Here is a 26,849-nt window from a genome sequence, read left to right as displayed (position 1 = left end):
AAAACGTTACTTGCAAATAGCCTAAATGTGCGGCCACACTGAACGCGTTACTGTGCGTTCACACCAAACGCTACGGGGCAACAAGATCCCATACAAAGTGAACGTAGAGACGCGTATCGGGCGAATTTTCGCGAGAGAAAACCGGCGACAAGTTTTGATTTGTCACGCCACACTTTCGCCGTGCACAGGCGAGCGCGTTCACGAGGATTTGTGACGCGACAAATTCGCTCGAGTTGAAATATTTCAACTTTGACGCGAATTTCGCGTGATGACAGCCAATCAGCGTTCAAATTCGCGTCAAAGTTGAAATATTTCAACTCAAGCGAATTTGTTGCGCCACAAATCCTCGTGAACGCGCTCGCCTGTGCACGGCGAAAGTGTGGCTAATCAAAACTTGTCGCCGTTTTTCTCTCGCAAAGAATTCGCCCGATACGCTTCTCTACGTTCATGGGATCTTGTCGCCCCGTCGCGTTTGGTGTGAATGCACAGTAACGCGTTCAGTGTGGCCGCACCTTAACCTGTGAAGGTTGGATTGATGTGTTGATTCATGGGTCAATTTCTTAACTTTCTGTTAAATTAAGGTAAAAAAAGGGTCCTCATTCTCATCGTGAATCCGCTTACCCGGGGTCGGGTCGCAGGTCAGCAGCTCAAGCAGGAGGCCCCAGACTTCCCTTTCCCGGGCCACATTGACCGGCTCTGACGGGGGGATCCCGAGGCGTTCCCAGGCCAGTATTGAGATATAATCTCTCCACCTAGTCCTGGGTCTTCCCCGAGGTCCCATCCCCACTGGCCAGTGGGCATCCTTACCAGGTATAAAATATAATAAATATGTATACTACTATAAGTCTATAAAACACCACAATGGTGTCGTTAGCTTGAGTGGTGTATGTGCTAGCCCTGTCAGAAATTGGACACTAACATACACACTCACACACAAAAGCAATGCATATGCATATCGAACTAATTTATCCTAACCTAAATGTCCCCCTCCAGGCAGTGAAACGTTTGGTTATTTGAGGTGTGCGTGGTGTGTGTGTGTGTGTATGTGTGTGTGCGTGTGTGTGTGTGTGTGTGTTCGTGTGTGTGTGTGTGCGCGTGTGTGTGAGTGTATGCGTGTTTGTTTATGCGTGAGTGTAATTAATTCTACGGTAATACAACATATGTACAATACAGTAAATGTTACATAGTTGGAGACATACGTTTGCATAAATTATCATTGACTAAGAAGTATTGGACATTCACTTGTAGGACTACTTTGAAAATGGATGACTTATGACTTTACACTTACTTATTAACTTTCTGTGGATCTTAAGCATTAAAATACAACCTCTTCCGCCCCCTTGTGGCCACATCCTCTTGAACAATGGAACAATGACAGGCCCTGATCATATCAGTTCTTAATTTCTTGATTAAATAACATTCATGGGAACATGATTAAGAAGAATCATGTTTCCTTGACTTCAGGAATAGACAGAGGCGTAGCAACCGATCTCTCCTCCCTCCCTAATCTCGACACAGATTTCAATATTTGGTCGGCTTAAATAACTTGTGTGCTATCGTTTTATGAAGGCTGACATATTTAAGTATTTAACCTTTATACTCAACGAATAAAGGCCAAAACATCGTTTTTATAAATGTTTGAGCAAATTGAGGATAAACTTCCTCAGTGCAGTCAAAATATTACAAGTGAAAGGCAGAAAACGCTAGAAAACTGAATGTATTTCTTTCAACAGAATCAACCAATGTTATTATTGTTATAATGAAGAGATATTAATTAAGGATTTTAAAGGAATGTTAATTACCTGTTCGTAATGCACCCTCCTGCAAGTATTTCCTAATGTATCTACCTCTTAACAAAAATATGTAACGTTGTATCTAGATACAAAGCTTGATCTTGGGTGGAGAAAGATATTAATGCAAAGCATTTACTCCACACAGACAAACACGCACACAGAAGCACGCATGCACTTATTTGCATAATTTGAATATAAAGGTACTACTAGGTAATATAAAATAGGCTACTAGATAATCTTTGTGAATTTATCAAAATAACGTTGAGTCGAATAAGGAAGTTAATAGGAAGAAGACCAATCTTAATTGGTTGTGAACAGTAGCGAACTGTGTCTCTGAAACCTTGGCCCTCTGACCGCTCTTCACCGTTAGGAAAAAACTGACCACCGGCTTATCATACTGTTTCCTCTCAATAATAGCTTACTGTGTCCTCTCTATAGTTCTGCATAAGATAACTATGGCCATTCTAGCTGTGAAACAAAAAAATAATACGCAGGTCCAGCCTTTGCAATTCATCGAGCAAAGAGCATTTTTCTCGATGCATTGTTGTTCCGTGCTGATCCCGTCATCAACGGGTATCGCGATAGTTAGTGGAGTTGAAATGCCTTTCAGAAGCTTTGGTTGTCTGAACCAATTTTACCTCCTGTTACCACTCCAACTTTGTAGCGAGAGATAACCTAGAAAACGGCATAGGTAATATATCTGAAACAATGTCCTCCTCGCTAGCGGTTACATTAGTCGAGGCGGCTGCCATCGTGAAGTAGGCCTAAACCAAATCACGCCCATATCTAGCTAGTTTATTGGATTTGTGTCCCTCACAGCAGGCGGAACTACTCATAAAGTTAGCGATAACAAAGCCCACCCATTTAGAGGGAAGAAATGATTGGTCAATTTCACTGTCATTTGAAATAAGTAATTGGGTTAAATTACTCAACCTCTCTGAAAGAAAGCGGGACAACCAATCACAAAGCTGCATTCTTTCAATTGTATACATTTATACTTGATACTCTGTTTTGTACTTTCTCTGAGATAATTCTCTGTTTCAGCCTGGTATGGTTTAGCTCCGGTTCCAGTCCTTCCATCCCTAACCACCACTAATGGTAGTTGTGTGGCATAGCCCCATTTCCATCTTCCTGCCAGTGGTGTCCAAGATAAATGGGTCCTGCCCTGTAGTGCAGAAGCCATCAGCTATTTTAGGAGGAGTCTGATTGAAAGTCCTTTCCAACTACTTGGGCTACGGTCTAATATCCAAAAATTGACATCCTATGTCCTGTCCTAACAACTTTTCCTTTACATTGATAGAAAACTTATTGAGGTCAAGGAAAGATGTGAAGAAATTAGGAAAAGACCACGGCAGTGTTTAGAGAATGCAAATGCAGTTACACTAGGCTTCATAATGATGTGACGGCAGATGTTGGTCTGCCATAGTAAAATTACAATGATCGGAAAGATGTAATACTTCGCTCTGTTTCTTCTTAGCATGTTGTTAAACACAAGCTATATAAACGTGAACAACCCAGGGGAAATTATTACTTAATAACAAGTTTGGAATTGAAATAATAATAAAAAAAGATATAAAATAGTTTATAGTAGGCCTAGTCACTAACGTGAAACGAAAAGGTGATGACATTGATATGAGTTGCTCACGCTCACCGTCCTGGCAACACTTATATTTAGTGACACAGATCGTATGATGATTGTGTGAAAATAATTGTCATGTTGATCGTTTGTTTTCATGAACGGCAAAATGGTGGGTTGCTTTAAAGGTTTAAATGGATGGCATTATCTCATTTCCTTAGTAAAGTATGCCCAGTAGGCCTATAGGCTATACTAGGCCAAAGAGGATGAAAAAGGTCAAATTGAAGTACCTTCCCTTAGCATTAACATAATCTTAACAGCTGTTATCATGGCTGACATTAAGATACCTCCAGGTAATTTCACTCTGTTAGGAACCAACAAAGCAAAAATGGCTAATCAACAGCAGCCCAAGAAGAATCTTCTCAACTATATGTCATTATACGTCTTTCATGTATTTAAATTTGAAATCTGCGGTTGACATTAACAAACAAAAAATAAGTGCTGTGTACCTGTGTTATTATTGTTGCCATGGCAGTTAAACCATTAATGCAACACGTGTGCTGAATATATATTATTTGATAGGTCTGCTTGATTATTTCCTCCACTCCTTCACAGTGAGCAGGTGCCCTCCTCCAACACATTGGCTCTGGGCAGGATCTGTGACCACCACACACCACGCCAGCCCACCCACCATGGGAAAAGAGATCGGTAAGCAAAATCAGGCCTCATCCAATATCCTCTGATATTCGTTTTGGCCGTAATCCAGCATCACTGGCAGTTCATTCAATTAATTTCATTAAATTGACCTGATCCTTTTGCATTGCAAAAAAATCAGTGGACTTACGGCTTATTCATGGTGTAATATCTGCAGATTTTTAAGAACTGTGAATGATTCTCTTCTTTTTTTAAGAGTCATGAGCACAATATAATTTTCAAGACTCACCGTCTTTACTGTCTATATTGAAACTTTTATAAACCCTAACCCATTCAATTTAAATAAAAAATAATAAAATGTATTCAATACTTCAATCATTTATTTATTGTAGACCTGTAGTCTATCAAAGTCCAACCAAAGGTGCACCATCTCTCAAACATGGAATACTGTAAAAAGTCCAAAACCCTTATAGAGATAAATTAACGTTACACTGTACTTACACGTATTAACAATGTGGAGGATATGTTCAATAGTGCAATCATTGTGAACAGACTTCAAAGGAATGATTGGAATGTGGAATGAGTAAGTTTATGGGGAGTTTGAGGTCCTTCTCTCATTCCAACAGGTGACGAATCTGGCTGCTGTGATTCATTGTTGTATTTCTCCAAACAGGGCAGTTTGTTAGCATCTGGACTGTTTTCAAAGTCCTTGCATGCCCGTGTCCGTGTAAAGTGTGTGTTCCTGATGTCTTGGTATGACTGGCAAGGAGGGCAGTTCAGTTGCAGTGTGTTTTATGTTCAGTGGGAGCATAGCCTGTCTTATCTTGGGAGCAAGGTCTGCCTGTGGCGGCCCTTCCCGATGGCCAGGCTGTGTCTCAGTCTTCATTTGGTCAAAGATTTTCCTCAGCTTTCGGATCGGTCGCGGTGGTCAGGTATTCTGCAACTATGTATTCTCTGTTAAGGGAAAAAGTACCATGCCAATTTACTCAGATCTTTGGTGGATCTTTCCAATGTGCCAAATAGTTGACTTTTTGTTTTCTATAATTTTGGTTTTCCTGATGTGGTAGTCTAGTTGTTTTGTGTCGGACTGAGTCCCCCCAGGACAAGCTGGCTAAGAGGGCTGTTTCTTGGAATGTCAGTGTGCCGTCACTTATATTCCTCTCTTTATCTAAAGAAAATATCTCCTCTCTCTCTCTCTCTCTCTCTCTCTCTCTCTTCTCTCTCTCTCTCTCTCTCTCTCTCTCTCTCTTCTCTCTCTCTCTCTCTCTCTCTCTCTCTCTCTCTCTCTCTCTCTCTCTCTCTCTCTCTCTCTCTCTCTCTCTCTCTCTCTCTCTCTCTCTCTCTCTCTCTCTCCTCTCTCTCTCTCTCTCTCTCTCTCTCTCTCTCTCTCTTCTCTCTCTCTCTCTCTCTCTCTCTCTCTCTCTCTCATTCCCTTCATCCGTGATTCCTCTGTATTGGATAGGGTATACGTTGCCCTGGTTTACAGTGCTCCGCTGTAGGTTGATATTTTTTTCTTCTTCTGACGTCACAAACCAGCAAGCGAGCCCAATCGAATGTGCTGGGATTCGTGGCATCTATGCTGAGCTAGATCCTGCCGCCCAGGATAAACGTCCATTGTGAGCAGGAGTTGTGCTTTAACAAACTATGCGAGTGCTGCTTGCTTCTGTCGCCGCCACCCAGTAACACAAGAAGACAAGAGGAAAGAGTGGACCCTCGGGACCGTGATTTGACGTGGATTGGCGGAACCACGACAGAGATTGAACACATTAGAAAGTATCCGAGACATCTCGTTGCGTATTTACCTTAAGTCATGCTGTAAACCACGTCGACTGGATTTTAAATGTTTTAGCGGTGCTATCTACCCGATTTGAGCAAGCGCCAGGGGCCGATCTGTCCAACCGACGAGAGACAGAGAGAGGATAGAAGGATCACAGGCAGCGCCGACCCGAGGAAAAGGAGGAAGAAAAGGGGATCGCCCCGGCTGTGTTTTACACACTTATCTTCGTATTATTTGGTGGGGGAATCCAGTACCTCTAACGCTACCAAGCTGTGTTCGCTAGCCCATGGGATGTACTTTGAGCGCAGAGGAGAGGGCGGCTCTCGACCGAAGCAAAGCCATCGAGAAAAACCTCAAGGAAGATGGTGTTACCATGGCTAAAGACGTTAAACTACTGCTACTCGGTAAGACAAGCAGAGAAGAGATTTAACTACGTAAAAACACAATCATCGTTGGAAAAGTCACTTTTCCTTTCATGAAATGGTCTGTTTGAGGGCGATTTGTGTATGCGATGATTTACCGTTATTTCGAGTCCAAATAGCCAGTAGTTCCGTTTTACTGTGGACACGTAGGCCACGCTTTTATTTGTGTAAATGTTAATTAACTTATGACTGTATTGTAGCCTTTTTGTGAGCCAGACAACCCCACAACACGACGCACTTGTCCCTTCCCCCGATGTCTTTAGTTAGGCCTAATGGTATAGCAGGTGGTGGGGGTCGGCAACGGTGGGTATGTGGCCGAGTGTCTCCATCTTCAACCATCTCTGGACTATTTAGGGTCTTGCTTCTTCCAACCACTCCACCACTTAACAATCGACATCATGTGATGTCTTTCTCCTCTTTACCAGGGCTGGGGAGTCGGGCAAAAGCACCATTGTCAAACAGATGAAGTAAGTGTACATTTATGAACCTAAATTAGTTGTGTGTGGATGTGTGCTTCACTATCTATACTTGTGAAACATTATACACACCCAGTGCATTTGAAAACAATGTGTTACTTCCTCCGTCTAACGAACTTGTTCCTGTTTCTGTCGAAGATTGCCTATGATCTGCATTTCTAAAATAATATTATGGTCGATTTAGTTTTTTGAGCATATTTACGACATGATACCTAAGCTTTACGTCGCATAAACAACAAGCACAACTATTTTGAATTGAATGAATCTGGAGTATGTGGGATGGGGCGTCTCTATATTCTCTTCTGCAGCCTTACCGCTCCCTGCACCTCTGTTTCCTATCACAAGCCCATGTGTTTATGTTTGAGAGAGAGGGGGAGAATGTGACACGAAGCACCACAGTGAGCTCACTTCATTCCAATTGGCGTCTTTCTCGCGTTAATTGTATGCTCCCACTTTATACTGTTATTATGAAGCCCGGCCTCGCCTGTTTGATTGCAACAACACCTGAATTACAATTGAAACAAAGCACTGGCCTTTTTCATGGTAGCAGCATTGCCTCTTTCAGAGAGATAGAGAGAGATTTTTGTTTCCAACATTAAAAGTAGGGTTCTAGTGAAGGCTTATCTATTATCTTATTCTTAATACTATAGCCCTTTGCAAGCTTCACTGTGTGTGAGGGTGTTGCAGGAGAGACATTGCGGCAGAGAGAGAAGGGACCATTGAGAGAATGATCAGCCAACTTGTGAAATCACTCTGCATTCATGCTGAGGCACGGCATCTGTCACACAGAGAGAGAGAGAGAGAGAGAGAGAGAGAGAGAGAGAGAGAGAGAGGAGAGAGAGAGAGAGAGAGAGGAGAGAGATGAGAGAGAGAGAGAGAGAGGAGAGAGAGAGAGAGAGAGAGAGAGAGAGAGAGAGAGAGAGAGAGAGAGAGAGAGAGAGAGAGAGAGAGAGAGAGAGGCAAACACGCACACGCAAACACTGACAAACTGACAAACAGTCTCTCTGTCACAGACAGTGACAGAGTTTTTGTGTGAAAGGCCAGCAAAGAAGACAAATAGTAGGCTGGATAGTTGGATGTAAGAAGTATTAAGAGAAAGAAAGAAAGGTGTAAAGAAAGTTCATAAGCCAGATTGTGTTCATTTTTGAATATAGTTTTTTTGGCAGGTGTAGTGGAGGGCTATAATGTGTGCGTATGTGACAATGTGATATGCAACTCACGAATCTGCCATGTGTGAACAGCATATTCCTCACTTACTCTCTCTGGTCCCAGTGTGCATGTGAGTGTAAGCATGTTACCATCTGTTTGAGAGGGATATTTGTGTGTGTGGGCTTTTAGGCATGTGTGAAAGTTCTCCGGCCGCCCAGCTGGCAAAGCCGGCCTCCAGAGTGTACTCTTTACCATGTGTGTTTGTGTGTTTCATTAAATATATATAACTCCCTCAACCTTCTACCTTCTACCCCTTATTGCAGAAATATCATAAATGTATTGTATACTCATTCTTTCTTGTCCCCTCTTGCTGGTTCCGTTCAAGTGAGGATGGGAGTGTATGCACCTTGTGATTGCCATCTTAATTCCCTCCTCTTTTCACACAATAAAAAGCTGTTTTTCCGGTAAGATAACCGACACAAATAAATAAGTTTGTATTTGGTTTTAGTGGTGTCTATGTGAGGCTACATAGGCTCTCCTGAAACCCAATGGGTTCATTTGGAGAGATCTCTACTCTACCTGTACTGCTGGGATTATAACCATTCCCTGTATTGCTTGCTCTGAGGGTGCAGCAAGGCAGGAGAACAGGGCTTCCATTTCCTGTGCCTGTGTGTTTAAGAAAAGATCGCATCCACACTGGGAGGCCATTCGGGAGGTCGTTCACACATGTGTTGAGTCAGAAACAGAGAAACCAAGAGGTGGATAGATATAAATATACTGTAGATATCTCAAACTCATGATTATCTTACATGAGGGAAAGAGAAGAAAAAGGAAATGTTTGTGATGTTGCGCTAGCCACCCTGTTGCATGCTAATGGAATCTACGGTGTCCGACTGCAAGGAAGCGCAAATACACAGCTAGTGATCCCCTCGTGGCTACACTCTTTCCCACAGGGCTGTGCTATCACGTGCACAACGCTTGAGGTCCTGGGGTTGTGCACATCTGCTTTCTGCTGTGTATTCATCTGCATGCGCGTGTGTGTGTTTGCACTCTAGAACAGGGTCTTATTAGGTTTAATCCCATTAGAAAGGGGAAAAGGTTAGGGGTTGGGCGCTGTGAATACAAAGAGCGACAGATAAACAGAGAAAGTTAGTTTGATTTAAACAGGGAGAGATGTAGGAAGGATGGAGGTGAGGGGAAGGGTTGATGATAGGGATAAGTCCAGGTTTAAAGAGCAAAGTAACAGTTTGATGGGTTGGGGGTGGGAGGAGCTTAGAATTAGGTTGCGCTAAATTATATTCCGGCTTGGTGTTTGTGTTTGGTTAACACAAACAATCAGTAGGAAATAACAGAAATGTATTATGTATACAGTGTTTACATGTGTCAGCGTGTGTGTGTCTTTATGCATCAAAGTGCATTGGTTTAGTGTGTGTTACCATACATGCTGTTTGTGTGTGCCTGCAAACCTTTTTGTAATATAAGGTTAATATTTACAACCAATAGCTGGGTTGTTGTCGTCAAGCACACACAGACAAGGCCTACTTTTGCACAAAAACACATTTCCCCTTATACTGTCCTCCATCACTTCCTCTATCCTTTCCTTTGATTTCCTCACGCCATTGCGCTCATCTGGCTTTTTTCTCATTTCCTTTTTCAACATGATACACATCATAACCCCTGTCCCTTTCCTGTAATGTTTACATTTCTATCTCCCTTGGCCAAGAAAGCAAGTTTGTTTTTAGTTGCTTGTGTAGTTTATTATTTCGTTTTTTGTGAATTTGGTTTTGGTAACACACAAGTTATGTATTAATGGTAAATGTTTTGCGTTCTTCAATGTTTATGCTACAACTTTGTTACTTCTGCCAGCGTTTCTGTGTTTGCGTATGGTTGTTTGTTGGTGCGGCCCATCCACTCTGCGCTACATATGGGGAACAAAGATCTTTTGTTTGAGGACAGTGTGGCTGTGTCCATCGTGAGTGTACGTGTGGTTTTGCTGGAGTCAAAGCAGTTCAACAAACCATAGCAACTATCAAAGAAGTTTTGTTACTGTGGCAACACATTGGCCACACTAGTCAGCTGGAGTCAGCTGATGGCAACTTGAGTTAAAAAAAGCTTTTTTATGTGGCTTTAAACCCCCTGTACTCACTGTATTTTCTATTCTGACCTGATCTGTCCCTATTTTTCCTGCTGTGTTCATTGTTGAACCCTCCTTGTAATTACTTACAATTGATACGTAGGAAGACAGATGGTAGAATAATTACATTTTGGCCTCAAACCTTGAGTGACCCTATTACATGTCTGCCTGTATATTTCTATCCTCCCTCATCGTTTTGCTGATTTAATAGTGTGGTTGCAAAGCAAGCCAAAAATAAATAAGCATATATAGACAGGATGTACAGAGGTCTCAAAAAGGTTGTGAGCCGCTTTGACTACAGGGGGCGCTATCACTAGTGGTCAAACCTTTACGGCTGTGAGCCACACCCAGTTCTATAAAGATGAATGAAACTTGGTTTCTGCTCCTTATTTGACATGCTGAATCTTTTTCCAATTGCGTGCTCCCTCATTAGCCTCGGTAGCATTAGAATTTCAGAACCAGAACCATTTCACAACCAGAGGCAGAACATTTCAGCCTTGAGTTTCCATGCACTTCTTCCAAGGCCCCCCGGTCTGGTCCATCAATTGCCATCTTGCAACACACATCCAAGTACCTCTCCTGAAGTCTGTTGGGGAGGGGTGCTAACGTTTTAAAAAAGCAATTCATGCATTAAGAATCATTGAATTATTCTGATACGAACATGAATAGCAATAGGGTTCTCAGACATTATTTTCCGGCTTCATGTCTGTAGGCGATTGCGACTGCAAGGCTCAGGGTGGAATACAGCTCAGATGATTCCTCAGATACAAGCTAAATAATCACCTATATAATACCTTCAGATCAGGATTTCTCACTGTAGGAGTCCCACTCATACACAAGGTCAGACTCCCTCAGTCTTGGGAACTGTTTTGCCTGGGTCCTCATCTCAGCATTCCCATACTCGATCTGGGAGAGAACAAAGTGAAGACAGATAAGCTGCTGGTGTTCAGTTCTCAATGTTCTCTGTCAGTGCAGATGGAAATGGGTCCATCTCCTGTAGAAGATTTTAACACATTTCAATAAAACAGTTGGTGAGTCCACATTAAATAATCGAAACAATCATACTTAACCATACTTAACCTTGAACCTCTCCCAGAATACTTATTTGAACTATGCAAGGATCTCATCCTCCTGAGTCTTCAGACCAGCGTCTGATTGGAGGCATGCCCGCCAGCAGTTCTTGACTATGCTGTTCCCTCTCAGCTTGGTCAGGGATGTCTTCAGCCTACTAAATGACAAAAGCGAAAGTAAATCTGTGAATAATCTAGCGTTGAATACTGATATAACCTGCAGCTTGATTTGGGGTTCAAAAAGCCTCTCCATTTCCTTGAGATTGCTGGTCCTGTTGCTGGAGGCCTGTAGAACCCGAAGATTGTTCCGACAGTCCTGGCATATTTGGTGCGGTAGGGTACTCCCCTCTGTCCTTAATGCAGTCTGACACAGCCAGATTGAGGCGATGTGCCGCACAGTTATAAGGCCAGGAAATGAGTCATGGAGTCTCTTGCCAACTCCAGTATATCTCCATTACAGAATTCAAAATGATCACCATGACAATCTCCGTCACTGGCGACGGAGGGCAGCTTGGTAGTTGGTAGTGTCTTGTCATCCCCGATGACTTTCAGTATGGTCTCATACAAAGTTGCAACATACCCAGCAGACACTTCACGCAGCACTTTGATTTTAACAACAGTGCTTCTGACTTTGTCAGGTCCCCTAAAAACTATAAAATCATCTAAGAATTTTAAATTTCAACAAGACCCACCTGCTAAATGACAGATATGTCCATGGTCTCATCAACCATTGCTCCACGAACTGGGGAATTTGACAACTCTTCCACCAGCCAAATCCAAAATCTGTCCGGTGAACTCCTCCATTGCGTCATTGATGATAGCACTGACCTAGGGGAAGAAAAGTAATTAGGTTGGCCCACTTGACAGTAACTGTGTGGAGATGTTCAATTTACAATCATGTAATTAAATGGCTGCAGAATTTCATTTAAACCATCAAAATAATCACAGCTCAATCGCTTGCAGAAGCGATTGATTGGTCCATAGTTGCTGTTGTGGGGTTAGTTTTGTGGCTTTGGCATGCTGTAGTTCTATAAAGATTTTTTTACTATTTTTTATTCTTTTTTTGTAGGCCGCTGTCTCACGAAGCCGGCAGCAAGTGGCAGCGTGGGGACACAATGCCTTTTGCATAGATTTCATGTAGTGTCCTCTTCATCAGTCTTATCCAGCCATTGAATATCCTAATTCCTAACCACTTGCTCTGTGTTTTTGAGAAGATCTATACAGATAAATAAAAGGTTCATCAGCAAAGACGTCAATGTAATAATCACGTAACGGTCGGCCTTGCGTTTATACACTCCTAATGACTTGACAACAGAATCTTCTCGCCTTGACTCCTGTCCTACATCTTGACTCTGATCTTATCTATCACCGGAACCTTCCTCTTCTTGTGGCTGTGCACTACTAAAGAGGGGTAGTGGAGCCCTGCAGTCAGGCTCTCTTGCTACTTCCAGACCTGAAAATTGACCACATCTCTTCAGTAACAAAGATTTTTTAATTTTCAACTGCTAGAAATAATCAGATGTTGCCTGCACTGTTTCACCTGCCCTCATGATTTTTCTGGTGAATTGCTAACCCAATTTTACCAGCCATATCCGCAAAGCTGAAAACAATACACTTATTGTGGATGGACTTTAAAGGACTGTATTCTGACGCGCTGCTGTGAACAGGCATGGCAGGCAACTGCTTGGGGCCCCCAGTCCCCAAGCTAATTTTAACTCCTAATGTGGCCATTCCTAGAGTAGACCTTTTGTATGAGACACCGGTAGTTTCCATTATTGAAGGCAACAATTAATGGATTGATTTGGAAGGGAAAAAAACACTAGATAATAGCTCTTTCTGTAACTGATGAAAGTTGGGTCAGAGCTAAGCATGAATAATGAAATATATGTCCAAGGAGAACATTTAAAGGTGAGCTTAAGGATTTCTTATTCTACAATGAGAAAGCATTAGGAATTTACTTTATTAACATGATAGTATAGCCAAATGGCCATGAAAAATGGGGAGAAGACACAGCGAACATGGCTTCTGTATTCAGTTAGCACAGACTCAGCCTTCTCTTTTAAGTCCTTTTGGAAAACTGGACATTGCATTAACCAAAGCGGCCTTTAGTAATTGGAAGAACCTTGCTAGTCATTAAAGGAACATGAGTATTCAAAGACACAAATTACCAATATGAAGAGTTGGCAAGAACTCCAGAAGTGCTGCATTTGAGAGGTGTATACACTGAATACACTGACATTGGCATAATTTGACACCTAGCTGAAAGGAACCACGCTTTGAGAGGGCATATAAATGTCCTATATGAATCAAATAATGACACATTTCTATCATAGGTCGTATTATGGCACAATTTGATTCAGTCATGAGTGAACATCTGAGAAGGATTCATAACAAATAAACAAAAGTGCACTTCCTCAGCAGTCAAATGGTGCATTGGATGAGAGATGCCTGCTAATTAATGATAACGTGATAGGTATCATTAATGACGCTGCATGATTCGGTTATTATCACACGTACTTAGGAAGAATGCAGAGTCTATGGATCTTTCTTATGGGACCTTTACCTGCAGGTTTAACTGTAAAGAAGCAAACATGGCCAGCACATCCCCATGAATACTTAATGGGAATTTACATCTGCTGCTCTGAGCTAAAGCCTAACTTAGAGGATTCTGTCAACCTTTTCTTCTACTTTGAGGACTTTGATTGGCAGTAGCAAAATCATGACCCTTAAACCCTGGCCCTCGGACCCCTCTACCCCGTCTTGAAAAAGCAAACCACTGGCTTATCGAACTTTGTCTTCTCTATAGTAGCTTACAGTGTCTTCTCTGTAGTACTGGATAAGTTTACTATGACAATTCTAACTCTGAATAAAAAATGTATACGCTGGTCCGGCCTTAGCAATACAACGATCAAACAGCAAGGAGAGAGTGAGAGTTATCACCAAAACAATATAACAGCTATCTCTGCAAGCAAAATGACAAATGATCACATCATCACACCAACTTTAAAGCTTTTGCTCCTTGCTGATCTCCTCATCCAAGGGTATCGTGATAGTTGAAATGCCTTTCAAATAGTTGAAATGCCTTTCAAAAGCTTTGGTTTTCTGAACCAATTTTAGCTCTGGTGTGGATCTTTCTGTTATTCCAACTTTTTATTAAGAGTTAAGATAGAAAAAATGTCCTGGAAAATGTCCTCCTCACTAGCGATGATGTTTATCGCGGCAGCTGCCATCAAGGAGTCAACCAAATCACGCCCATAATCTAGCTAGTTTATTGGATTTGTGTCCCTCAGAGCAGACGGAACTTCTCATAAAGTTAGCGATAACAAAGCCCACCCATTTAGAGGGAAGATATGAATGGTCATTTGAAATTAATCTCATTGGCTTACATTACTCGACCTGTGTGAAATTAAAGCGGGACCACCAAACATAAAGCTGCATGTCATTTTCCTTCCCGACTGCAGAGTCAGCAGCACTCTTATAAAAGGGGCTTTTTTCACTTAACCCTTAACAATCCAACACAAATTGAATAGGCCTTTTGAAGGGTAAATTTCCTCAGAAACGTCTTTGTTTGGATGTTGATTGTGAAATTATTAATTAATTAAACAAAATTAGAATATCTTAGGCTAGATGGCCCTGATGGTTCCCCTCCGGTGGATGGAGACTGTCAACATCTATCGTAGATTGCGTACATTAATTATTCAAGACACAAATCACTGAGGGCAGTCTGCACAGAGACATGATAGACGGGATACGCCAGCTCACTGTGTAAGTCTTCATCGGTAGAAGTCTTCATCACGGATACGCCAGCTCAACGGTGGAAGGCTTCATCACATTTGTTCAACCCTAAGTAGTGGGCATTAAGGGAGACATAGTATTTCAACAACCATATCCTTGTAACGTATTCTCACTTTACTTTGCAGATATGCTATTAGAGGCCTTTAGCAATGCGAAGAACTAGTGATGCCCTGATTGATCGGCCAGCCACCAATCATTATCGGCCAATACACAACCAAAACACTTCATAGGTCAACTTGAAATTTGCAGATTGCAGGAGCCGATCACGTGACTTGAAAACTACTGTGCACAAACCCTATCATTAGATTCAGTCACTGAGACAATTAATGTCATCCTGCTTTTACATTATTCATCATTCAATTGCCCTGACTTTCAATAATGACAGGCTTCGCTTATGGTTTATTATCGTAAATCCCTATAAACAATAAATGTCCATTATCCCCATAGGCTATTGCCGACTTAGTTATCATCTTAAGATTATAACACATGAGACCTTCAGCCTTTCCAATTGATAGCCTATGTGCAATGCATTTGTACAGGTCCTTCTAAAAAAATTAGCATATTGTGATAAAGTTCATTCTTTTCCATAATGTAATGATAAAAATTAAACTTTCATATATTTTAGATTCATTGCACACCAACTGAAATATTTCAGGTCTTTTATTGTTTTAATACTGGTGATTTTGGCATACAGCTCATGAAAACCCAAAATTCCTATCTCAAAAAATTGGCATATTTCATCCGACCAATAAAAGAAAAGTGTTTTTAATACAAAAAAAGTCAACCTTCAAATAATTATGTTCAGTTATGCACTCAATACTTGGTCGGGAATCCTTTTGCAGAAATGACTGCTTCAATGCGGCGTGGCATGGAGGCAATCAGCCTGTGGCACTGCTGAGGTCTTATGGAGGCCCAGGATGCTTCGATAGCGGCCTTAAGCTCATCCAGAGTGTTGGGTCTTGCGTCTCTCAACTTTCTCTTCACAATATCCCACAGATTCTCTATGGGGTTCAGGTCAGGAGAGTTGGCAGGCCAATTGAGCACAGTAATACCATGGTCAGTAAACCATTTACCAGTGGTTTTGGCACTGTGAGCAGGTGCCAGGTCGTGCTGAAAAATGAAATCTTCATCTCCATAAAGCTTTTCAGCAGATGGAAGCATGAAGTGCTCCAAAATCTCCTGGTAGCTAGCTGCATTGACCCTGCCCTTGATAAAACACAGTGGACCAACACCAGCAGCTGACATGGCACCCCAGACCATCACTGACTGTGGGTACTTGACACTGGACTTCAGGCATTTTGGCATTTCCTTCTCCCCAGTCTTCCTCCAGACTCTGGCACTTTGATTTCCGAATGACATGCAAAATTTGCTTTCATCCGAAAAAAGTACTTTGGACCACTGAGCAACAGTCCAGTGCTGCTTCTCTGTAGCCCGGGTCAGGCGCTTCTGCCGCTGTTTCTGGTTCAAAAGTGGCTTGACCTGGGGAATGCGGCACCTGTAGCCCATTTCCTGCACACGCCTGTGCACGGTGGCTCTGGATGTTTCTACTCCAGACTCAGTCCACTGCTTCCGCAGGTCCCCCAAGGTCTGGAATCGGCCCTTCTCCACAATCTTCCTCAGGGTCCGGTCACCTCTTCTCGTCGTGCAGCGTTTTCTGCCACACTTTTTCCTTCCCACAGACTTCCCACTGAGGTGCCTTGATTGGGCACTCTGGGAACAGCCTATTCGTTCAGAAATGTCTTTCTGTGTCTTACCCTCTTGCTTGAGGGTGTCAATGATGGCCTTCTGGACAGCAGTCAGGTCGGCAGTCTTACCCATGATTGCGGTTTTGAGTAATGAACCAGGCTGGGAGTTTTTAAAAGCCTCAGGAATCTTTTGCAGGTGTTTAGAGTTAATTCGTTGATTCAGATGATTAGGTTAATAGCTCGTTTAGAGAACCTTTTCATGATATGCTAATTTTTTGAGATAGGAATTTGGGGTTTTCATGAGCTGTATGCCAAAATCATCAGTATTAAAACAATAAAAGACCTGAAATATTTCAGTTGGTGTGCAATGAATCTAAAATATATGAAAGTTTAATTTTTATCATTACATTATGGAAAAGAATGAACTTTATCACAATATGCTAATTTTTTGAGAAGGACCTGTATATCTGGATAATAGGCCTATGCCAATAGAATGCACATGGATTATTTGTCCATGCATTAAGCCCATGTGCATATCACCTTAAACTGCCGGCCAGCTTATACCAATGTGTTACTTGGCAGTTGGCACTGTTGCTTTTTTTGTTCTGGGATGTTGAGTGTGTGCTGCAGGGTGCTGCAGCAGCACCATGACTCCCTGACAGAGCAGGGAGGTGAGGCCTGATGGAAGAGGGTATGTATGTGTTCAGGTTGTCCCAGGTTGACCTTAAGGCGAGAAACAAAATGCTCAGAGATCACAGCGAGTGGTGTGTGTGTGTGTGTGTGTGTGTGTGTGTGTGTGTGTGTGTGTGTGTGTGTGTGTGTGTGTGTGTGTGTGTGTGTGTGTGTGTGTGTGTGTGTGTGTGTGTGTGTGTGTGTGTGTGTGTGTGTGTCGGCGAAGCGGACAGTGAGAGTGCTGGGTAGGGTTGGGGTTTGTGTTGCTGGCACCTTGGGGTTATTTATAGTTATTCTCTCTGGTTTTCCTTCTCTATGTCCCTATCCGCCTCCTGTCCTCTTCTCCCCTCACGTCCATTATCTCCCAACACATTCCTGGCTCTCTCGCGGTCCTCTCGCGGTCCTCTCGCGGTCCTTCTGAGATACAGTGTTGCACACACTCACACACGCATCAGTACTCCCTGAACACATACACACACACATACATAGGGTGTAAGTAACCAATTCTAGTAGTTTTTGGTCTGTGGGCGCTGGCCATGTCAAAGCTTCACTACCTGAGGTTGGGTCGGGCACCATGACATCCTATGAGATGATGTCGATATTAACTTGGCTATGAAACGCCACTAGATATAATTAGAAACAATACAATAATGATGCTGGAGCGTAATGGGAACCACATGGTTTCCGTACTGTGCAAAAGCAATTTTAATTGTCATCGCACCAAGGTCAATTTTTTAATGCCCTAGCTTGTGAATAATCAGTTTATCTTACCACGTTCTTTTTTCATAGTCACCATGGTCACTGTGCTAGTGTAGGACATGTTAGAGGTAATCGCTTATTACGTTACTCAACACACAGTCCAATTATTGCATCCATAGCGGTAAACTACATTCATAGACCTATAATTATCGCTATCTGTATTATGAATTAATAATTTATCTCGATAGCAGTCAGCTCTACAAGCCAATGTTTATTTGCACTGTGGTATGTAAATATAGGGTTTGCACTAGACTATTCATTTTAAAAGGTTCAGGGTCGAATCCATCAGTATTCTTAAAGGGGACATATTATGAAAACAACACTTTTCCTGGGATCTGGGGTGTTGTTTTGGGTCTCTGGTGCTCCCACACGCATGAAAACTTTATACTGAAAAATCAGTATATGATTTTTGGAGTGAGATATGTATTTCAGAAAGTACCCCGCCTACAGTTACCAAACGAGCAAGTCAGTTTCGGCGCCCCCTCCTACGTAGGAAGGGGGCACAGTTGAATATTACCTCCCACTTCCCCACTGCCCTCCAATCAGAGCATTGCTAAGATTTTGTGGACCAGCGGACGAGCAGAGCTGCCGGACTGCCGCCGAGCTACCCCCGCCGGACTTTTCACGTCCCGGAGAACACCGCCGGAGCTGCCGGACTGCCCCCGAAGTGTCGGCGGCAGCCGGACGGCTTCGGCGGCGGCCGGACGGCTTCAACGGCGGCCGGAGTACAATCCCTTTCTCCTCCATGTCGCGGTTCATGGTCTTCAGGGAATCAAGGCCAAAGTTACTTTCCCCCGATTCTTCTCAACCATGGCTGAGATATCCCCCACTACGAGTCTTTTCTTGTTGTGGAAGTGCCAGAGACGTCAGACGCAGTCTTTATGATTCATAATATCATCCGAGGAGCACATAGCTTTTGGCCGTGATATTAGATATAATATTATATAAATACCCATATATAATATTAGTATTATTATATTATATTATATTATATTATATTATATTATATTATATTATATTATATTATATAGATATAGAGCTCCAAGAGTCTGCAAACGGCAACAATCCCTTCTCCTGCATGCTGTGGTTCAGTCTGACAGCTCATTGGTCAATGGACAGTAGCTCATTTGCATTAAAGCTACAGACACCAGAAACAGCGCATTTTGAAGGGACTGAAACAGAGGGGATTAGTGGTAGGCGAGATTTTTCAAGCAAACAGCTTCAAAAACATGTTTTCTGGAGCTCAAATACTATGTTTATTTGTTGTTAAAACACCATAATATGTCTCCTTTAAATAGTGTGATTCTTATTATATTCTTATTTAAAAAATCAACATCTTCCAAATGACTGAAAATATTGGAATATTATTTTAAATAGTCCTACTATATATTTTTTTGTAGGCCTACTTGAGCTAGTGTTATGTATTTAAAGAGACGATTGCACAGCAATGTACTCTACGTTTGTTTATTTTTATGTAAAGGGTGTTCAGTTGCAACTGAAAGGAAATGGATACTCAAATGCCGCTTTTCCACCGCACATGTAGCTCGACTCGACACGACTCGACACGACACGACTCGACACGGTAGCAGCACGGGTGCTTTTCCACCGCAAATAGTACCTCCTGGACGTGGGCGGGGTCGGCTGCGCGAAAGGGCCGTGACGTATTTGTGTACGCGACGCAAACAACACATACGCAACCCACACATGGACAGAACCCACATAACAACAATGGAGGACATCGATCGCATTACTATTATTAGCTGGCATGTTGAAGAAGTTGGAGAAGTGGAACATGTTGGCTGCGGCGCTGCTATGGATGTTACCAGCATGGTTGCCATGTCGCTCTCGTGACTTCGTCACACTCTCTGGCCAATCAGTCGCCGGCCGTCTGCCGACGTCACCTTTTAGCATCGGCTCAGCTCGCTTGGAACCTAGAGCGAGTAGGTACTAGAAAAAGCAGCCACTTCAGGTACCAGATACCATGGTACCGCGGTGGAAACGCAAAAAATGCGAGCTGAGTCGAGTCGTGTCGAGTCGTGTCGAGCTGGTACCATGCAGTGGAAAAGCGGCAAAAGACTGATTTATGTTTGTGTCTATGTTCACATTGGACAGTGTGTGGCTTACAGTATTAGACACAAATATAAAAAAACTGGCTAATACAAGAGGCAATATGTGAGCTAATGCTGGAGAGGTTGTGAGTGAAAGTGCGAAGGTTGACATGCTCTTTGCGTCATCATTTAAAACAGAATTTGTTTGGGGGCAGAGATGCACTTCCTCCTGAACGTCGTCATTTGTTTTGTTCTCTCTTTTTTTGCCAACAGTCATCTCGTGAATTTAAAATGTGCTTCTGCGGTGACTGCATCCTTCACGGATTGACTAGATTCTGATTTTGACGAGACTATCGAAAATATGTCTCAACAGCAGTTACAATTACAATGAAACCATCTATAGTGTATCAGCAGCCCAACATGATGGTGATGGCCTGGAGTAACTGATATTCTGGGTGGACTTATATCTTTGAAGAAGACGAGATCTTGCATGACACCCATTGGCTGTCATGCAAGATTGCCACCGTTCTGCTGATGTCAGAGAATACTATGGAAAAACTGCCCATATGCCTTTCTGTCTCCCTGACGCAGTGTGAAATTAAAACTATGTTTCAGGTCAACACTCTGTGTGGGACAGGGGCCACATTTACACTCAACACACACACAGACACACACAGACACACAGACAAACACACATACAGAAGAACCCACACACATACACACAGCACTCTCATTGCTGACAGAAGGGCTTGTAGAGTGGGTAATGAGAAAAGGTTCTCATGCATGAAAGCCTACGTTAGTGATTCAGTCAACAACACAAACACCAGAGCCCGACTGTAACTGGATTTTAGGGGCCAATGCCAATGCCGATATTAATGAGTAAGATATTACCGATATTCAAAATATAGATGTATCGGCTGTTTTAAAAAATATATATTTTGGTATCCGGGGGGTAAAGCAGCTCTTTGGGATTTGCATCTAGCCCTACTCAAATGCTTTGGGCCAAATCGACATAACATTTAGACCATGAGCTTCAGGAACCAATTCACTGTATGATTAGGAGCTAAAAACCGTGACACAGAAAATAATGTATAACATCTAGTGGATTATGTGGATGTGCTTTTAGAATTTAGACGTTCAACCACCAAAGTAGAGGGATTCTAAAGAGGTAATTACATCTATAAATCAACCCCATTTCTAAGGCTTTCATATCGGCACATATCGGCAAACATATTAAACGATACCGACAAATCTGTGACAGGACAATATCGGCCTGCCGATATATCGGGCGGGCTCTGTCACAAACATGCACACACAATTTTTTTAAGTATTAATCTTTCTTTCTTTCTTTCTTTAGGATCTATTGAGCCTTAATATGGGTGTCTGTTAATTTAATTAGATTAATAGCTCCATCAAAAACCTATTCACTTCACATCACATTTGAGCACACTTAAAGGAGAAATCAGGTGTAAAATGGATCTGGGATATGTTTAGTATGATAACAAGTTGGAATGTTCGTTTGGGAGCAAAAAAGCACATATAGATTAGACGCATTCTTAAGTTGGCTGTTTTTAGCCAATTCTACCAAAACGCTATAAACTTGGAACGATAGGGGCATGTCTCATGGTAAAATCTAAATCGCTATTTTAAACCACTAACAAGGATAGAAGTAGCCCAACACTTCTTTGGTAGTATAATAAGGTTCTTAACATATAAAACGAGGTATTGATAACTTTGTAAGTGTACAGATTGTTTTTTTAAAAAGGACATTTTATACACACAATACCATCAGTAGTTCACCGGTCGACACCATCTTGTCTTTAAGACTTGATAAGTAGATTGGCGAACACAGAGCTTGGCTGTTGTTGACAAATGTCACAAGCTCTGTGCTCGCCAATCTACTTATCAAGTCTTAAAGACAAGATGGTGTTGACAGGTGAACTACTTATTAAAGCAGCATTATGAAATGCTCTTTGTCTTTTTTGTGTATGGAAAATTCTGTCCTGTTTGACTATCTGTATCTGTTTGTTGAGTGCTTCACCTGGTGTATCCATGCTACAGGCTGCCTTCTAAGAGAGTTAAGAAGTCTTGAGAGAATTGCACACTATGTAAAAAGTGTGTGCCACTTTTATCGGCCATTAGCAAACGTTTCTTCTGTTTCCTCCAGCTCTATCCCAAGGTCCAAATGGTCTTAAAATAAAGGAAAGCAGTACACAATGCTTTATCCGTGTTGCTGCATGAATGGGTGTCCATGCGTTGGTATCACCAGTGTATTCGCAGTTTGAGTAGTGTGATCCTAGTATTCAAAGAGAACCCTCATATAAACTGGTCCCAATCCCGTCCTGTCCTGTTACTACTATAGCTTAGTGCCACTATTTCGGTGGTGTGATCACATCCTTAAAGTAGCATTGAGGCTAGGGCTGGGATAAACGATTATTTTTTAAACGATTAATCTAGCGATTATTTTTTCGATGCATCGATTCATCTAACGATTCATTTTTTCAGTCCGATTCGATTTCGATTCGATTCGATTCTCGATTATCTCCCCATTAATTGACTAATAGCAATTTATACATGTTGATTTACATATCTGAATTCCTTAACATTTCAATACATGTTTATTGCCTTTAAATTCCAAAATAAAAGTGCAAAGTAATGCATTCTTAGAATTCTACGGTGCTCAGTCATCTGCAGCTGCTACCGGGTGACGCCTCTTCAGGTGCTGGTGAATTGCCGTGGTGCTAGAATGGAAAGTCATCTCCATTTTGCAAAGACGACATATCACGGAATCGTTTCATTTCACATTAAAGAATTCCCATACTTTAGAGGAACGAGTGCGTGGCGCCTTGCACTTATGAAAGTCTGAGGAGCCACTCGCGTTGCAACTACGCTCCGGCGCCGCCCATCTTTTTTTTTTTTTTCTTTTTTTTTTTAATCGACGCGCATTTTTCGCGTCGACGTAATTTATGCGTCGACGTCGTCGATTACGTCGACGCGTCGTCCCAGCCCTAATTGAGGCCATGATACAGTGAGGAGATGTAGCTTTAAATCAGTGTTATTCGACCTGTGGGTACTGGTAGTACGAAGGATTTTTTCCTGCTATAGAAAAATTTACAATAATAATAATAATAATAATAATTATAATAAAATATTATAGATATTTGAAAATGTTGTAAACATCATTCAGTAAAATATACTAAATAAAGATATAATTAGAGCTTTTTTAAATAGTTTAGTTTCTTGCGACACTAGGTTTTCCATTGTTCTGTTTCTATTGAAATCATGGAATCATTTATGTTTGCTAAATAAACTCAATGGGATCATAAGTGTTGCTGACTCTTTCTTCCCTCTTGTTCGCACCGGCCATGGCCTTCTTGCAGTAATAGTTACTCAGCCACTATATCACTTATCTTTGTTTAATCGTTTGAATTTTAGTTGATTGCGAAAGGTCTTGAAACCCATAAAAAAATACAAAACTTATTAAACTGAAAAGACTTCCATGAATCTGTATCTAAATCTAATAAAGTTATGATTGTCTTTGCTTTTTAATGCAAAAATGTGCTGAGACATAGTTCTGTGTGTGTGTGTGTGTCGAGTGCCACTACTGTTCTAGTGTTGTATAATTGCGGATGTGCGGTAAATGGTGTAGTCGTCACAGACCCTGAGATGATTACCACTCCAATCCAAGGTAGCTGGGGTATTGGCTATGGCTGTGTCTATGGTGTCTGTCTCTCTGTGTCAGAGAGGTAAAGTTTAGTTTCAATTGTGAAAATTAGGCAAAACAATTATACCAGAACTTGAATTTTAGCGTCTCATCCAGAAATGTATATAAATATTACATATGTCGTTATATAACTATAGTATACCGTTGTGTACGGTCCCCGGAGCAAGAAGAACAAGAATCAAAATGCAGTTTTGAGGAAACATTCGACAAAATAGTATCCGAAACACTTCAACGAATATCCCTCTATCAAAAGTCCCTTCTTCTCCTCCGCCTCTCGCTGCTATCCCTTGTATCTCTCCCCGGTGACGCCCTTTTTGAGAGAGAGAGGTGTTGAAGAGGATTGTAACCAGATACGGACACTGAAAGCATCCTCTTCCAGGCGTAACGTTGCAGACGATGAGAATGCCTGGGAACAAAGTTAATAGCAACCCATCACGCGCCTGATCCCCTTTATTCATTACTTGAAGCCATTATAATGCTTGAGATCTATGCTCTTATTATGTTGCTGATGGAAATATGACTGAGACTGGTTCAAAAGTCGCAGATAGAAATCCAAACAAAGAAGAGCAATGGGATTTAATTCAGAATAATCTTTGTACAGGTCTTAGTAATGCACAGTATTTGTGGGACTCTTAAAGTATCTTCCATTCATACTTTAGGTACATTAGTTACTACTTAGTAATGCCACTTAGTCATTATGTACACACAGACACACATTCTGTTACTGACAAGTGGTCACCCATCACCCCAAGAACCCCAAGACGATGCAGGTTATAATCAGAGGCTTTTATTCCTCTGTTATTATGATCACTTTTTGGTTTTCTCTTCACTTTTTTCTTTCTGTCTGTGTTTCTGTCCTGTTGGTTGCTGTGAAAAAAGCATGACATTTGGAACAGCAGGGCGGGGAGCTGTTAGCACTGTGGACTTAAATGTCAGCCTAGCCTGTCAGTGATTCAAGAACACGAACACACACACACACACACACACACACACACACACACACACACACACACACACACACACACACACACTAGGGCTGAACGATTAATCAAGTTCAAATCAAAATCACGATGTAATAGAACGCAATATGCAAATCGCAAAGGCTGCGATAAAAAAGTAACAAAAAAAAGTAATACTTGTAGTATATTTGTATTTTTTGGGGGGTTTGTTACCGTTACTGACTGGAGATCAGTAAGATTTAGATTTATTTTTCTTTTATAATTCAATAGTTAAATAAAGATGTCGTAATATCAATTTATCTCAACAAATTGGCCTGTGAAAAAAATCGCATATTAAATCGCAATCGCAATATTGGTCAAAATAATCGCAATAACATTATTTCCCCAAATCATTCAGCCCTAACACACACACACACACACACACACACACACACACACACACACACACACACACACACACACACACACACACACACACACACACACACACACACACACACACACACACACACACACACACACACATAAAACCCATGCACACACAGGGGCATTAAACTGTATCCCATTGATACTTTTATCTTACCTCCATGTTAATCCCCAGCTTTTTCACATCTTACTTTATCTTTGAAATTTTGGGCTTGGACACATTCATTTCTCCTACCCTTATCTCCAGTCTTCATCCCTCTCTAACTACTCTTTATTCATGTCCATTATTCTCCACGGGCTCTGTTCTTCTTCTTTCTTCTCCTCTTCCCATTGTCTCTCTTTCACTCTCTTCTTTCTCCCCTCATTTTAACCACCTCACTCTCACAGAGGTTTATGTGTTTTCCAGGAATAACCTGCAGGAAGGCCCATTATAACAGACATATAGTAGAGGCCAGACAGACAGACATACATATGTTTCTCTCTCTCTCTGTCTCTCTCTCTCTCTCTCTCTGTGTCTCTGTCTCTCTCTCTCTCTCTGTCTCTCTCTCTCTCTCTCTCTCTCTCTCTCTCTCTCTCTCTCTCTCTCTCTCTCTCTCTCTCTCTCTCTCTCTCTCTCTCTCTCTCTCTCTCCATCAGAGAATGGTTTACTCTTGAAAGTAGGTTCAGGCTTTGGTCAGTGAGCACGGAGATGGAGAACATACAGATGCTTGGAGGAAAGTCATTTGTGCATGTGGGTCATTTGAGACCAGCTGACAGCACTTCCATGCGAATACACAGAAAGAGACGCAGACAAACACACACGGGCAGACCCACACGGGCTGACGGACCCATACACACACACACACACACACACACACACACACACACACACACACACACACACACACACACACACACACACACACACACACATTCACACACACACATCCAACCAGCCATACATGCATACACACACACACAAATGCACATAACCTATACTATCACACACACATTCGCCCTATTTTTATGTCCTTCAGTGGTTCATCCTCATGCCTCAGCACTAATGAGTGAATGTGTGGTGAGTGTTCTTGTAAAGTTGCGTGCATTATAAGAACCCTTTTAAAGGCTTAATAACTTTTTACCGTCATGTGATTATGTGTGTGTGTGTATATTTCTGTGTGTTTGCACTTATTTAACTCATTATTGTTTATCTGGCAGGATCATTCACGAGGATGGTTTCTCAGGCGATGACGTCAAGCAGTACAAGCCAGTCGTCTATAGCAACACCATCCAGTCCCTGGCCGCCATCGTCCGTGCCATGGACACGCTCGGCCTGGATTACGGGGACAAGGAGCGCAAGGTCAGCCACGCTTTTTAACGTTACACGACGCTGCACAATGCACACACACTCACCCATTCAAGGAGAAAGCTCTTCATAGCTCCACACACACAAGCAGTGCACAAATATGTATTTCCAAAACATATCCGATTCAATCACAAGGCTACAATAAAACGAACAATGTTATTGTGTGCAAAGCGATATTTTTTTTAACTCTTTGTTTTTTCTTATTGGACCAAATATTAAATGTATATGAATGACTAAAGCCAAAGAAAGCCTTTGGTAAGAGATGTTATTGAAAGGGAAGTTAATGTCCCACTAACATAACCACATTGCATCTCTGCTGTCAACCATGTGGAACAAAGACACATATATGCTAACCATGCACAAATACCGTATACAGATGCTTGCT

General features: G+C 41.9%; 1 protein-coding gene and 1 long non-coding RNA gene across 2 annotated transcripts in view; one reads left to right on the top strand and one right to left on the bottom strand.

Moving 5' to 3' along the window:
• Positions 1–5,455: 5,455 nt before the first annotated feature.
• The window catches only part of LOC132464518 (guanine nucleotide-binding protein G(o) subunit alpha), a 66,247-nt gene continuing 44,853 nt past the window's right edge, over positions 5,456–26,849 (top strand). Inside the window, exons 1-3 of the mRNA XM_060060940.1 lie at positions 5,456–6,205; positions 6,648–6,689; positions 26,317–26,458. Coding sequence (XP_059916923.1) covers positions 6,087–6,205; positions 6,648–6,689; positions 26,317–26,458 — 303 coding nt within the window. The 5' untranslated portion in view covers positions 5,456–6,086. The remainder of the gene's footprint in view (positions 6,206–6,647; positions 6,690–26,316; positions 26,459–26,849) is intronic.
• Positions 10,242–11,759, bottom strand: LOC132464520 (uncharacterized). The gene is made up of 2 exons (XR_009527286.1): positions 11,052–11,759; positions 10,242–10,887 (listed from the first exon to the last, which is right to left on the bottom strand). It is a non-coding gene; the product is annotated as an uncharacterized LOC132464520 (long non-coding RNA).

The sequence above is a fragment of the Gadus macrocephalus genome, chromosome 9, assembly GCF_031168955.1.
Source record: "Gadus macrocephalus chromosome 9, ASM3116895v1".
NCBI classification, from domain to species: domain Eukaryota; kingdom Metazoa; phylum Chordata; class Actinopteri; order Gadiformes; family Gadidae; genus Gadus; species Gadus macrocephalus.
Note: the sequence above shows the minus strand (reverse complement) of the source record. Positions and strands in the feature narration are given on the sequence as shown.